The sequence below is a fragment of the Arvicanthis niloticus genome, chromosome 1 (genome assembly GCF_011762505.2).
Source record: "Arvicanthis niloticus isolate mArvNil1 chromosome 1, mArvNil1.pat.X, whole genome shotgun sequence".
NCBI classification, from domain to species: domain Eukaryota; kingdom Metazoa; phylum Chordata; class Mammalia; order Rodentia; family Muridae; genus Arvicanthis; species Arvicanthis niloticus.
Genome location: NC_047658.1, coordinates 163069375 through 163084660, shown reverse-complemented (window position 1 = coordinate 163084660; position 15286 = coordinate 163069375). Strand labels below are relative to the sequence as shown.

The 15286-nt window shown below is 45.2% G+C and overlaps 1 protein-coding gene across 7 annotated transcripts in view; it reads left to right on the top strand.

The window, feature by feature from the left end:
- Positions 1-15286, top strand: part of Ablim1 (actin binding LIM protein 1) — a 202373-nt gene that overhangs the window by 93559 nt on the left and 93528 nt on the right. For all 7 annotated transcript variants that reach the window (XM_034499328.2, XM_034499324.2, XM_076925713.1 and 4 more), the window contains exon 5: positions 13694-13820. In XM_034499328.2, the coding sequence (XP_034355219.1) occupies positions 13694-13820 (127 nt within the window). The remainder of the gene's footprint in view (positions 1-13693; positions 13821-15286) is intronic.

The following is a 15286-nucleotide window of genomic DNA, read 5'->3' as shown; positions in this document are numbered from 1 at the left end:
CACAAAGTACAGTTAGTTATTTCCACAACATTCATGCCACTATTACACTCATGGGAATTCCGTGCTATGCTGGTGGTTGTGACCCACGGGGTTCATAGCTGGGTAGAGTTTTTGATGGCTTTTCCTCTCTTAGAAGCATGCATGGCCTCAACTAGTTCTATGAAAGCCACATCTAACAGAGTCTAATTTTTATTCTACCTTATATACAAGTATTAAAATATCACGATGTAACTCATTATTTTGTACAATTAACAGGTGCTACTAGAAAATATTTGGGTACATCTATGTCTTCTCTTTTTGTAGGACATTCATGTTATACCCATAAATTAATACTAACTGTGAAAATGTAACCAGCTAAAAAACATTGTATTTTAATACTAGCTTTAACCATTATTGCTTATGTATAAATCATGAAGCCAAATTTTATTTCCTCCTTTGCTTCCACTGAATAAAATCCCAGTTTCACTGCAACTGTTTCATCCAAAACATTTTTATTTTCAAGAACTTCGTGCCTATTTGGACACGTACCGAAAGGTACTGAAAGGTTGTGTGGGCGTCTGTGGAGGAGAGCCCTTCTGTCTGGACACATCCATGCAAATCCCCAGTGAAACCGGGCCCTCGGATCCTGGAGTAACGGGACTGTTCAGCAATGTTCTGAATGCCGTTAGCACATAATTAGAAAACATTTGGTTGCTATTTGTAGTTCTCCAAGAATTGCCTTGACTTCAAAACTGTTCTGCTATGACAGCCATTCCTATCTTTAAAAAAAAAAAAATTTTTTTTTATACTTGGCAAAAGGCTTCCTAAAAAGAGAGCCTGCCTTCCTCTTCATGTGAACTCTCCCTCGATGAAGTTCACAGCCTCTGTGATCTAGATCAGAGAGCCAAGGTCCCCTCTCACCTCCTAGCTGGAGCTTCCGAGGCATGGCTGCATTGCATATTCAGTGACTGATTTTTCATAATCACTGAGTAGGAAGCAGAGACCACAGGAGGTTGGCAGAGGCAAGGGGAGGGGAAAAGGAAACCTCAGACAGGCAATAAAATTATCCACAGTAGTCTGCCTTGGTGCTTACTGAATAAAGAAGCAGCATTTCTACCTGGCTGGCCTGTGGCTGGCCTCTGTCATTCTGACCTCAGTGCTTCTCAGTGTCTGTATGCATGTATACACGTGTGTACAAGTACATGTGTGTACATGTGTAATAAAGGCCAGAGGACAGGCTCAGCTGCCGTCCCTTAGGTGCTGTCCAACTTGTTTTTTGAGACAGAGTCTCCCACTGGTCTAAAGTTGACCAAGTAGTCGGGATTGTGAGCGCACAGTGCACACTGCCATGCCCAGACTCTGTCACTTGGACTCAGGCCTTGATCCTTACAAAGCAAGCACTTTACCAGCTGAGCTACACCCCCAACGCCTTCAATGCTTCTTTGCAGCTTAAAATCATCCCTACCCTTAGCTCTGATTTATTTTCCAGGAATGTACAAAGTGCTTAGGGCAGGCTGGGAATGCTACTTTATTGCAAATTAGTTGCAAGCTTCTGCGGGTTCTCAAATGGAGGTGGTAATTAAAGGAACCTATAGGGCTGTGGCAACATTGTAGTTAAAGTCTTTCACTAGCAGATTCCTGACTTTTAAAAGTATGATGGACAGAAGGTTTAGTCCTGTCCTCTAAGCTTCCCACCATTCATTCCTCCTGCATCTACTAGCAGCTAAGAGAGACTTCAGGTGGGGGAGGGGGTGTTGTGGGACAACCCAGTGTCTAGGGAAGAAGGTTCAGACGAGCATTTCCTCTGCAGCTCCTGTCTATCTCAGGCACTCAGGTGGGAGTGGGCTGCTGTCTACACTCAGCCTTCCCACCTCAAAGGCTGTCTGACTGGAGTCTAGCTGTGCGTGGGCTTGCTGTGTGGGCATAAGAAACGCCCACACAGATGTATCCATCCTGCCTTTCTGTTTCCCCGCCTCTACACAGGCCTCCCTCTACAGCATACTCTCTATACAGTATCCCGCTTGCAACTGGAACTCGCACAGGTAACAGGGCACGCTCTGATTGGACAGAGCTGAACTAGGTTCCCATATGTGCTTGCCTTCCAGGGGAGGGAAACAGTCTCCATTGTTTTAGTTTTCTCGTTGATGCAACAGCTTTTCCTAGTTGCAAGGTAATTATCTTTATCTCCGAAAACATGTGGAAGCTGAGAAAGAATTGTCTGCTGCAACACCTAATGAATTCTTACCTGGGCGGCCCCTGGCTCTGCTGCTCACCAGCAATCTGCCCGTCCTCCACTGTCCTTTCACTAGAAGAACTGGTAATAGCGACTTCTACGCAGGATTTAATAATGAAGTGCATCCAGTTCTGGTTGGTTATAATGTACAATCCTCATAACAAGTCCCCGTGCAGGTGACAATTTCTGAATTTTGTCCCCACTTTTGTAAAGTTGCCTTTTCTTATTGGCTGTTCATGACAGGTGCCTTATCTATTGACACACACATTGTCTAGCAACAAAATAACCAACAGAGGTGGCTCGACTCATAATGCACACAGGTTCAAAGACCTGAGTTCAGATCCCCAGAGCCCATGTAAAAGCTGGGTGTGGCCACATGCATGTGCCTGTAACTCTAGTGCCAGGAGGAGAAGCAAAGACAGGATGGCTAGGGTTTCCTGACTGGCAGCCAAGGCTCAGGTTCAGTGAGAGACCCTATCTCAAGGGAATGAAGCAGAGTCTGGCTTCCACTTGTGTGCATGGTCACTCAAATCCATACATTTGCATATACACCACACACTCATTCATACACATATGCACACACATCCATATGCAAGTGTACATACCACACACATACATACTCATACATATGCACACATATACACACACCTACACACAAATTCACACCTGCATACATGTGTGCACACATAGGCACACATACACACACACACACACATATATGCATCCAGTAATGTGAGTACCTCCCTTGTGCCTGGGTTTGAAGCCTGGTCCTGCCTCCTCCATGCCACATAGCATCATGTGTACTGTTTGATGTCTCAGACTCTAGTTCTTTATCTGCAGATCGAAAAACAGTGCCTTCCAAGGGTCTGGAAGATTCAGACACACTGCCTTCTCAGGAAGACAGTTTGCATTAGAAAGCATGGGGACCTGGACAGAGAAGAGCCTTTGTAGTTCAGTGTCCTGCAAAGGAAACTTAGAATGGGACCCAGTCCGGGGAAGTCTTGAGACTGGCCCCCTGGTGCTCCTAAGGGTTATTTTCACTCCAGAGTTTACTAGATGAAAACACTGTTCTAGAAAGGTTAAGGTGGTGATGCTGATGTTAAAATGTAAAATCAACTATACTAAGTCAGAAACCAGAGCTGGGGAGACAGCGGCAATTGTGGTTACAAGTCATGCCTACGACAAAAGGTGATTAGAATGAATAGTGGGAGTGGAGAAGAAAGATATGGGAAAATATCATTTAGCCGTTCAACCAACACTTAACTGAGCACATACTAAGATCCAGGCCCTGTCCTAGGTACCACTTAAAGTCTTTACTACATATCAGCATGTTACATCACTAGGATTCAAAACCCTGGGGGTTTAAGTATGCTGCAGATTGTGTTTTAACTCTTTTATGCCTGCGTCTCCCAAGGTAACAGTGATCTCATTGAGAAAAATCCCTTGTCCTTCCTTCTTAGGCAAGGTGTACTGCAGAAAAATTCTCAACAGATAATCTGGAAATTGAACTTATATAGCCTTTTCTACGTAAAAACTAATTCCAGCCTCACCTTATTTATTTTTATCTTTTAAATGTATGTGAATGGATGTATGTGTTTGTGGTGTGTGTGTGTATGTTGTGTGTTGTGTGCATGCATGTGTGATGTAAGTGCATGTGTATATGCACAAGTGTCTGTGTGTGTTTGTGTGGTATATATGTGTGTCTGTGTGTGTATTATATCCCTGAATGTGTGATGTATGTGCATATGTATGTATATGGTATATGCACATGTGTGTGTGTGTGTGTGTGTGTGTGTGTGTGTGTGTGTACAGGACTGTGAATGGAAGCCAGAGAAGAATATCAGGGGTCTTCTTTATCACTTTCTACCTTTTCCCTTGAAACTGGTATCTTAGTTTCTTTTCTTTTTGATGTAATAAAACATCCTAACAAAAGTAACTTAAGAGAGAAAGATCCACAATCTCAGGTTACAGTTCATCATAACAGGGAAAACATAGGGGCAGGATCTTGAAGGAGCGAGTCATACCATACCCATAATCAGAAACAGAGAACAAAGAATGCTTACTAGTGTTTGGTTCCCTTTCTCCTTTTTTATATAGGCCAGAATCCCTTGCCTAGGGAATGGGGCCACCCACAGTGGACAGGTTCCTCTCAGACATACCTAGAGACCCTATTTCTTTTGATCTAACTTTTGTCAGGTTGTCAGTTAATACTGACTATATTATACAGGAACTATCCCTGAACCTGGAAGCTGGTGATCAACAAGCTCCAGCAATCCTCCTCTATCCCCATTGGCTGAGAGAGAAAAAGAGGGAAAGGGGGAGAAAGGGGTAATTGAGAGAGAAATTGAGAGACTGCTTTGTAAGAAATGGGTATGAAGAAGAGATTAGTTTAAAAGTGCTTTCAAAGCTCTGGCATGGTGGTGCATGGCTTTAATAACAACACTTGGGAGACAAAGGCAGGCAGATCTCTGAGTTTGAGGCCAGCCTGTCTACATAGTTCCAGTACAGCCAGGGCTACACAAAGAAACTCTGTCTTGCCCTTATTCTGACTCCAGCCATGGATGGTAAGTGGACTGTCAGTTACCTTTCAACTTTTCTCTGGAGGAGAGAGAGAGCTGGTACTTGCTAAGGAAACCTGCCCCTGGAAAGTTGATGTGGAAATCAAGTGTGAGTTCCTTTTTGGCAAAAGACCAGATGTCTGCCCGGCCACAACTGGCTGCTGACCTTTACCAGGTTGAAGTTTGCAATGGAATCAGATAGACGGAAGTTCATGCAAAATAAAACCTACCATTTTTACGTAAACATTGTGGTGGCTTTGAATGCATTTTGTAATGCTGTATGGCTGCCTCCTATGCCTAGTCTGGAAATATTCTCAAGTCCCTTAAGAAAACCTTGTTTCCATAAGTACTGTCTCTCAGCTTGCCCTGTTTCTAGCCCGTCAGCTCCTGATCTGTTCCCTGCATAGATCAGCATGGCCTGGACCCCTCCTCTAAACTCTAACTCTAGCCATAGTCTTTTGTTTCTGGCTTCTCCATTTGATATTGTGTTTGCCAGATTCATCTGAGCTGTGGTATTTATCATTTCTTTTCATGGTTAGATAATATTTCATGATGGAGCTGAATCATGTCTGTGTGTCTGTTTATCTGTTTATTGACTGTTAGTCATTTCTCTTAATTATTCTAAATGTGAGTCTTGGTATAATAAAGACTATTCCAATCCTATAAATACTTGGCTGCCAACTTTAGAGTTTCTCCAGGAAATTACTTTCCTCTAGTATTCTTCCCTCCCCCTTCCCTTCTCACTCTGGCCCAAAGGTTTATTTATTTGTTATATGCAAGTACATTGTAGCTGTTTTCAGACAGCCCATAAGAGGGCATCAGATCTCATTATGAATGGTTGTAAGCTACCATGTGGTTTTTGGGATTTGAACTCAGAACCTCCGGAACAGCAGTCAGAGCTCTTAACTGCTAAGCCATCTCTCCAGTGCTCCTCTAGTGTTCTTAATGAGTCTGGCATGACCCAGGCAGCTTTGAGTAGCCTCAGGTGATAGCAAGCAGTGGAGTTCCCTTGGGTGGCCTTTGTCTATCTCTTGATCACTTCTTCTCCTAGTTTTTGGTCCTCTGTTTTTCCACCCAGAGTGGAAGCACTTGTTGCTAGCTCGAGCAAATACCTTTTGTAGCTCTTAGATTTCTTTAGTCATAACCATCAGGCAGAACAGTATTAGTGATAAGATTCCTGCTTGAGAAAGTCTGTGTATGTGTGTGAGAGGGGTACATATTCATGTCTGTGAGGACATGTACTGGGGGGGTGCATGTTCATGTGTGTAAGGATGTGTGTGTGTGTATATATATGTATGTATACGTGTTGGGCATGCATGTTTATGTGTGTGAGGACAAGCATGTGTGGAGTACATGTTCGCATGTATGAAGACATGTGCATGTGTGTTGGAGGGTGTCTTCATGTGTGTGAAGACATGTGTGTCTGTGTGTGTGTGTGTGTGTGTGTGTGTGTGTGTGTGTGTTGGGCATGCATGTTTATGTGTGTGAGGACAAGCATGTGTGGAGTGCATGTTCATGTGTATGAAGACATGTGCATGTGTGTTGGAGGGTGTCTGTTCATGTGTGTGAAGATGTGTGTGTGTGTGTGTGTGTGTGTGTATGTGTGTGCATATAGAGCCATAGATCAGCCTTTGGTTCTATCCCTCAGGATAATGCACCTTGCTTTTTGAGGCAGGATTTCTTACTGGGTGGGATGTGACAAGGGTACTTTTCTAGCCAGTGAACTTGGGGCATCTACTTCTGTATGCCTCCCTAGTGCTTGGGTCCTCTTGCTTACACAGATAGCTCCTTAGCTACTAAGCCATCCCTGGACTCCTTAATGGATTCCTAAATGAATGGAGAGGGAAGGACTCTTGGTCCTGTGATTACTAAGAACCACACCCAGCAGCAGTTAAAGCGGAGAGTCACCTTGAGAAGCTGTGTGTTCCTTGGCTTCAGGGATTTGAGTTGGAAGCTTGGCAGGCACACTTGGTCCCTATTTATGAGAACTCCGACCAAAGTAAGTACAACTCTGTAAGCATCTGTCATAGGAGGAAAGATGGGCAAGCATGATGGGCAAGCACGGCTCTGCCAGTTCCAGCTTTGAGGACTTAGCTGGTGGCTGCTGCCAGGACTGCCCTCGGCTGCCCTGATGAAGGCTGACAAAGTGTTGCTGTCATGGGCCACAGAAGTGATTGCTGCACTGTATTGTTTTCCAAAGACAACAAGAAGCTCCCCTTAAAATAGCCGGTCAGAGGCTGCTCAGGCTTCTGGTGTTGTCACCGTGGCTATCAAGACAGCAGAGGGAACAGCTGACCTCAGCAGGGGACAATTACGGGAGATCTTGTTCAAGGTTATGTACTTGGTCAACATGCAAGCCTTTCAAAATCATTCTGGGTCATTTTTAGCTTCTGGGATTAAATGACTAATAGCCTTGAGACCCCCTTTTCCATAGAGAGGGGGTACACAGAACCTACATGGACTATATGATTGCCTTACCCAGTTATGGATCTTCTGATCTCATGGTGCTTTTCTGTCTTATGGCAGCACAGTGTCTAGAAGTTTAAAACTACTTAAGTTTCTTGCAGAAAACCCTAGTTCAGTTCCCAGCACCCGTGTCAGGCAGCTCATAACCATTTACAATTCCAGCTCCAAAGGATCTGACACCCTCTGGCCTCCGTGGGCACCTGCACACACATGGCACACACACATGGCACACACACACACACACTCACACACAGAGAGAGAGAGAGAGAGAGAGAGAGAGAGAGAGAGAGCCCCCCCTATACATTGCTTAGCCTAACAAATGTGTAGCTGTACATTCCATGTTGTACTCTGTCTTACTCAGTTTTGTTTGTGTCTGAGACTGGGTCTTGCTCTGTAGCCCAGGCTGGCCTGGAACTCTAGAACTCCAGGTAAATCTTCCCGATTACACCTCTCCAGCTGTGGATTATAGGCAGTGCCACCATGCCTGGCTCTCCTCTTGCTTATGTTGTCCCTGTACCCATGGCATTTTCTAAAAGAAAACTATGGACTCATTGGTTTAAATAAGAAACATGGACTGGGACCAGCCATTAATTGTCAGCTCACAGGTGTCTAAATTAGGACCTGGCAATGTCCTGTAGCCTGGATGAAAATGAAGGTCAGCTCCCAACTATAATTGAACAATATCCACTAGATAGATGCGACAAATGGTGGAAACTTTTTAGTCAAGGAAGTATTTTCAAATACCTTAAGGAAGTTTAAACTCTGAACCAGCTTTGACAATAAATAAATAAATAAATACAAGGAAAGTCTGGATCATTTTAATCTATGGGCCTCCAAGTATGGACCTATGTTAGTTTGCTTGTACTGCTGTGATAAACACGATGACTAAAAGCCATCTGAGGAGACAAGGTTTGTTGCATCTTACAGACTAGAGTCCATGTTGAGGGAAGCCAGAGTGGGAGGCCAAGGCAGGAGCCTGGAGGCAGGAACTGAAGCAGAAACCATGGAGGGTGCTGCTTAGTGGCTTGTTGTCCATGGCTTGCCCAGACTGCTCTGTTATACACCCTAGGCCCAGCTATCCAGGGGTGGCACTGCCCACAGTAGGCCAGGCCCTTCCACATCAATCACTGGTCAGGGGAATGTTTCACAAGCTGACCTGAGGGAGGCATTTTCTCAGTGGAAATTCCCTCTTCCCTGATGATTCTAGCTTGTGTCAAGTTAACCTAAAAACTACCTGCACAGGACCTTTGAAGGCCAGTTTAGAAACCTTAGTGCTTAGTGGTTACAAGCATGGGAACAGGTGAGTTTTCACTCTAGGGCCCTTAGGAGGCACCATGGCAGATGGGAACTGCCTATCCCACACACAGCAGGAGATCACTAAGCACCCCCAGCCGCTATTCTCTGGCTCAGTAAGTGTTGAATACAGTAATCCTAAAGCACCTGACCCTAACGTGAATACCCTCTCTGTCTGTCTGTCTCTGTCTCTCATGTACACACACACACACACACACACACACACACACACAGAGAGAGAGAGAGAGAGAGAGAGAGAGAGAGAGAGAGAGAGTTGAGAAGTCTGAGCTCTGTTGAACAATTGAATCTATTAAAAACTTAAAACCTCATGTTAGCCAAATCTTGAAGTTCAATTTGTATTTTTTTTTTTTGAAACCCTTTACTTTGAGTTCTTGCCAAGGATGTAGTACCTCTATAAGCAGTCTATTAATAGGATACTTTGTAGGGTCCAAGGATGTAGTACCTCTATAAACAGTCTGTTAATAGGATACTTTGTAGGGTCTCCTAAGTTTTGATTTTCTACTAAAGCAACCTGAATCTAGCCATAAATTTACTTGATAATTTTGTTTATGAAAAATACTCTAGGTGCATATACAGCAGCAGGTAGGGATGCTGGGACCATGGAATGCTGGGACAGTGGGGATGGGAGGTAATGTGGTTGCCCATGCTTCTCTCTTTATGGCTTCATGCACTCAGCCTTCTTTGCCAGAGAAACATCTCAACAGACCCACACATCCTTCCCGAGGGCCATATGTCTCCTCCACCAACTTAAATCCTTCTGAAGCACAGGTGTTTGGGATCCTTTGCCAAAAAGAAGGAAGGCAAGCAGGCAGATCCTCACTGTTAAAGGCTTTCATTGCCTTTGAAGAAAATGATATGAAAACGGAGCCAGGTGTGGCCTTGGGCCTCAGTTTAGCTTGTCTGTGAACAGACGGACCCTTACTGAGCCCGGACTCTTGATGCTAAGAGAGAGGTCCCAAGGCTACGTGTCAGGGGCTGGGCTTCAGCTGTTTGTTCTGTCTGGTCATTGTTTTTCCTTTGGCGAGTTACCAGGGGACCTTACCTCCTTGATGCTACCACAGTCCCCTATTTCTGACTCAGACAATCATCCCGGCACCGCGCACCAACGTTCTATATTTACCAGCAGCTGCTTCAGAGATGTGGAAACAATTCTCTCAACCACTGAGAAGACATGGAGCCGGCAAGTAGGACATGCTGCTCCCCGTGGAAGAGCCTCGTTGGCTTGAGCAGAAAGAAGGGAGCAACTCAGCAGGAACCTCTCTCTCACTGCCCCTTGTCCATCTCCACCTCCTGATGCCAGGCTATGGATTTGTCCAGAGAACAGTGGGTTGTTGCTGTAGAAAATACCAGAATGCTCAAGCCGGCTGGTGTGGGGTGGTGCTATCTTAAGGAAGAGACTGAAGGACTCTTGATCTGCCCACTCATTCTCCCTCACCGGCTGGGCGCAGGCACCTGGGTCACTTGTTCTGTTTTGGGGGAGACACTGAGGAGGGTATGCTGGATCTCATTGGATTAGACACCACCTGTGAGACTAGAGAGCCCCCAGTTCAAAGAACTGAAGGCTGAAAGGCTGCACGTGTACACAGCCCAGTCAGTGCCTCAGCCCTCAGCAGGGGATCAGAATGTTCCCTTTCCCCCAGGTTGTGTAGTAACTTTCAGGGCTCGGTGACACGTGGGCATCAGGGGCCAGGAAAGAGCAAGCTAGAACTGAGATGAGGAAGCCCAGGGTTTAGTCTTAGCACTGCCCCCCAACCAAGGAAGGAGAGGGGCCATTGGGTAGTTCGCCTCGACCAGACCCTGTGTTGTGCAGAACCTTGGGATGCAACATAGCAGGTGGCATTATTATCAGTAGCTCACAGATGAGGAGGTGGGGGTTCCAGGATGGCCAGGAGTCCAAGTCTCCCCAGCTCCACTGCCCATGCCTGCCTCCGTTACCCATCTCTTTAGACCTCAGGCTTTCTGCAGCGAACCATGGGCAACTCTGACAGCCTCTCTAAGTCCAGCCATCTCCATCTGTGAATTTATTTTGTTAAAAACAACAACCAAACCAAACCAAACCAAACCAAAACAAAAAACAAAACAAAAAACAAAACAAAACAAAAAACCCTAATTGTCTTTTTCAAACCATTGCTGCCACCTAGTGGTGATTATTAGAAATGGGAAAATTTCAGTTCAACTTGAATTAAAGTTCCCATTTCTTTGAAAGGAAAGGACTTAACAGTAGGAAAAAAAAAAAAAATCAGAGTTTTCCAGGGCATCGGGGAAGGAGGGGTGAGTAGGTAAGACTCCGTGTGTTCTTAGAGTGTTGAAGTTCTCCTGCTATTCAGCGTGATACTATAATCCCTGATGCCATTTTAAACCTTCCAAACACAGATCAGCAGTGGATGTCAGCAAGGCTCTGGTGATCGATATCAGGAGTGACAGAGGCTAAGCATGTTGGGGTGGAGAACTAGGAAATCTGCACTCTCAATTTTCCTGTGAACTTAAAACTTACAATATATTCCTTTTTAAGATGGAGGGGGGCTATAAAGTGTGGTAGATGTGTGTGTGTGTGTGTGTGTGTGTGTGTGTGTGTGTACACCATAGGTCAATGTTGGGTGTCTTCCTCTATATCTCTTGAGTATATTTTTGAGATCAGATCTCTAACTGAGCCAGGAGCTCACCAGTCGGATGGATTGGCTGACTAGCAAGTCCCTGGGATCTGTCTTCTCTTTCCCTGTCCCCTACCCACACTGGCCTTTTGCAAGGGCTGTTCTGACCTGATGTTAGCACGGCAGGCATGCTGACAGAGACGCCTCCCCAGCCCCAACTGCTTTTTAAAACTGCCCATTTGCCTCAACCTCCATACTGTGGCCTTTCCGTCTGAAGACTGTGTTTAAAATAAATGCTGTGGTATTCCATTTTTATCTTCATAGAATATTACCAGATATAAGATTTAAATATTTATGATGACATATCGGGCATTTGGTAAAACACCTATTATTACTTTAGAACTGTCTTATACTCACAATTTAGAATGACCCATACTTAACTAATTCTTATCCAGTGGCTGTAGAGATGGCTCTGGGTTAAAACCACTTAATGATCTTGCAAAGGACTCAGGTTTGATTCCCAGCACCCATATCAGGAATTCCAGGTCCAGGGGATCCCATGGGCCCCACATGTACCTGTACACACGTGGTACACATAAACTCAGCTAGGTGCTCACATATGCAGAAGTTTAAAAAAATCTCTAAAGAAAGGACATTTTCACTCTGATATTCAGAACTTATATTTGTAACTCTTTGGGTACATATTTTCACTTTTTTTTACATTCTAGTGGTTAAGAAAATCAAACAACTGGATCATGTGAGAAGACAAATAAAGCCTTCCTCCACAGGGGGCAGTTTCTTAAGAATCTCTTCTGGGTTCCTCCAGAAACGTTCTATTCTGGGAACAGAACACCAGTGTTCTTTTAAAAATACATTTAGTTAGAAAACATACATACACACACACACACACCGGGAGGGGGTGGTTTTTACAAATGTATTTCTATAGTAAAATTTTGGACATGAATTGTTAAATCTAAAGCGAAGTTAACAGCTGCTTGCCAAGATGCCCAAGAACGTCTCCAGTCAGAGAAACAGGATATGTTAAGGTGCTGGAGCAGAGAGAAACCACAGCCATCTCTGGATGGATTTGTGGAGTGTGTTCAAGGTTGAGGCTTGTGCTGCATCACTCCAGGGGGACAGGTTGGTGATTCAGGTCTGGGAGAAGAGAAGCTGGGACAGTTACAGATGTGGCCAGAAGAGGGGGCTGTTCCATCACTTTGTACATGGGACCCTGTGTCTTAATTCTGAACATGGCCACTAAGTGGCTTGCCTGGACTCTGCTCTTCCCTGTTAGTCTTGTTTGTTAGGCACAATGGCCACTGCCAGCCGGTGGCGTGTGTTCTTGTTTTCTCAGACACATGGATTTTGAATGATTGTAGTGTTATGTTAATTTCAATGAATTCTTCCCTTTGATGTGTGTCTGCATTAACACGTATGTGTTCCGCTTCCCTGACACCACGGCGTGTGGAATAGTCTGCATGAGCTCAGCACCTTTAGTAACAGCAAGTATTATTAAAGGGCTACTTTTGGCTGGGCGGTGGTGGCGCACACCTTTAATCCCAGCACTTGGGAGGCAGAGGCAGGTGGATTTCTGAGTTCGAGGCCAGCCTGGTCTACCGAGTGAGTTCCAGGACAGCCAGAGCTACACAGAGAAACCCTGTCTTGAAAAACAAAAAAACAAAAACAAACAAACAAAAAAAGAGGGGGGGGGGCTACTTTTGACAGGCAAGTTCGTGGTGCAGGACCAGGCCAGCTAACTCCGATGTTCATACTCTGCCATATTGTGATGGTCAATATTAATTGACAGCTTGACAGGATCTAGGACTCCACCCTCACCCCCTCAAGAAGACAGACCTCTGGGCATGACTGTGAGGGACTCTCTAGATTGGGTTGACTAAGGTGGGCTGGGTTTCTGAGCAACATAAAAAAAGGAGACAGTGAGCTGAGCCTGGATCTCTCCTTGCTCCCTGACTGCAGTGCAGTGTGACCAGCTGCCATGTTCTCAGAGCTGCATTGGTTCCTCGAGCTGCATTTGCTGGCCTTCTTGTTACAGCAGCAAGAGATGTAGCTAACACGTGTGCCTTCCAGGAATCTACCCAGGACATATGAAAGCTAAGGAATTAAGTCATTTAATCAATAGTGGAAAGGCTGGACAGTGCTCCAGGAATCACTCACGGAGATGAGCGGGGCTCCCGGCACATGTACTTAGCTGCTTCACATGTGCTCTCAATTAAATCAAAGCCTGTGAGTGCTTTCTTAATGTCCCAACCAAGATGTGATAATTAAATAGTCTCTAGGCCAACTGGACCCCAAAGGGTGCCTAACTCCTGAGGAGCTAGGAGGTGAAGGACATCCATCTGCTGAGATCCACTTGCCACGTGAGGACAAGTCCTGAGGGATTTAGTGGAGAAGATTTTTACACAGGGAAATGAAACCGTAGTTAAGAACGGAGTGGCTAGGAAGAGCTGGCTGCATTGTGGGTCCAGGGGACCCCTCTTTCTTGGGTTTTTCAAGGGAAATGGCAGTAACCATGGGCTGCTGCTCTCTTCCAGACTGTGCCGGCTGTGGAAGGGACATTAAGAACGGGCAGGCACTGCTAGCTCTGGACAAGCAGTGGCATTTGGGCTGCTTCAAGTGCAAGTCCTGCGGGAAGGTCCTCACCGGAGAGTACATCAGCAAGTAAGTCTGGGTCAGAGAGCATGGGTACCAGCTCTGCTTTCTGGGGTCGCCCTCCTCCCTCAAGCATGCCAAAGCACATTCCTATTTTGCATCAGTGTGAACTAGTTGCTGTAAAATTTGTTGAAATAGCTTCATTATTCTGCTTGTGTCGTGCCGTGCCTGCTGCAAACTTAATGGACTATTAGCAGTGGCCCAATTTAATAATTAACAAAGTGGTATACCCTACCGAGTAATCAATTAAGCACCTTGCCATATCTCCTTTGCTATTTTTGATTTCTATGCGATGCTAACATAATTTTCTTCTCTGGGACTTTAGACATCTCCCCAAAACACATGTTATCTAGGCACCGAGTCTGGCAAGACCAGAGCCACAGAATAGCCTGTCAGGGTGAAGGTTCATGCTGGAATCATGGTGGATTAACCAGAGTTATACAAATCTGTGGAGGTTGGGTGGATTTTAATTTTATTTATTTATTTATTTATTTGTTATTTAATGTGCTCTGGTAAAGAGGAGAATCTGCCGCTCTGTATCTTTTCATGGCTTTTGAAATTTTCCCCAATCAGTGGATAAGGAAATGAGAGCTTAGACCCCAGAGTGCACGAGGCCTGGGTTGGGTCTCTGACATGGAGATGTAATTCAGTTGGTAGAGTACTTGCCTAGCTCATACAGCACTCCGTGTGTTAATGCTGTATGAAAGTGGCTGTAGAGATTGCCTGTTCTGGTGGCCTGTGCTTTTTCAAGAGCTGGAGGCCAGCCTGGCTACATAAGACCCTGTCTCAAAGGTCAAAAACAAGAAACACAAAACCTACCCAATTATATTAAATCACTCATTCAAACATAGCTGATGAATTTAATCTCACGGATTCATGAAATGGTTAAAAAGGGAGGATTGGCTTCCACCACCCAAAAACGTGGTCTGGGGTCAAACTGAAGCACTCCTGTGAGAGACTAAAGATCTCCACAGGTGACAGTGATGAACAGCCCAAAGGACAACATACGTGTCTGTCTGGTGTTCAAGTGACACTGACTGCCGGTAATAAGCAGAGCAGACACTCAGGAAACGGCAGCTTCACCACACTGTGAGGTGAATGCTGGCTACTGAGCGGAACCATGTTCTAAACCCTCAGAGCCAGGGGTCCTGAGCTGAGGAGGTGATGTTTGAGGCTGTGGGGAGGCTCTGGTGGACCTCTGATTCTGAGAAGATGGTGTGGGAAGGGAAGTAAGATACCCCGAACTTCTCAGTCTGGCTCATCTGAGGGTTATTTGGGTTGCCAGGAGAAGAATACTGTGGTCTCTGCTCCTTAATTCTGCGACAACCAAGGAAGTCGGCACAGTAACCATTTGGTGGTTGGGTTTTTTTTTTTTTTTTTCCCTCTGTCTGGCCTAGAGAACTACCACTACTCTCTCTGGCCTGTGGTTTTGTCTGGTCAGGTTGCTGGGTCTGTGTAAAGATGAATTCTACTCT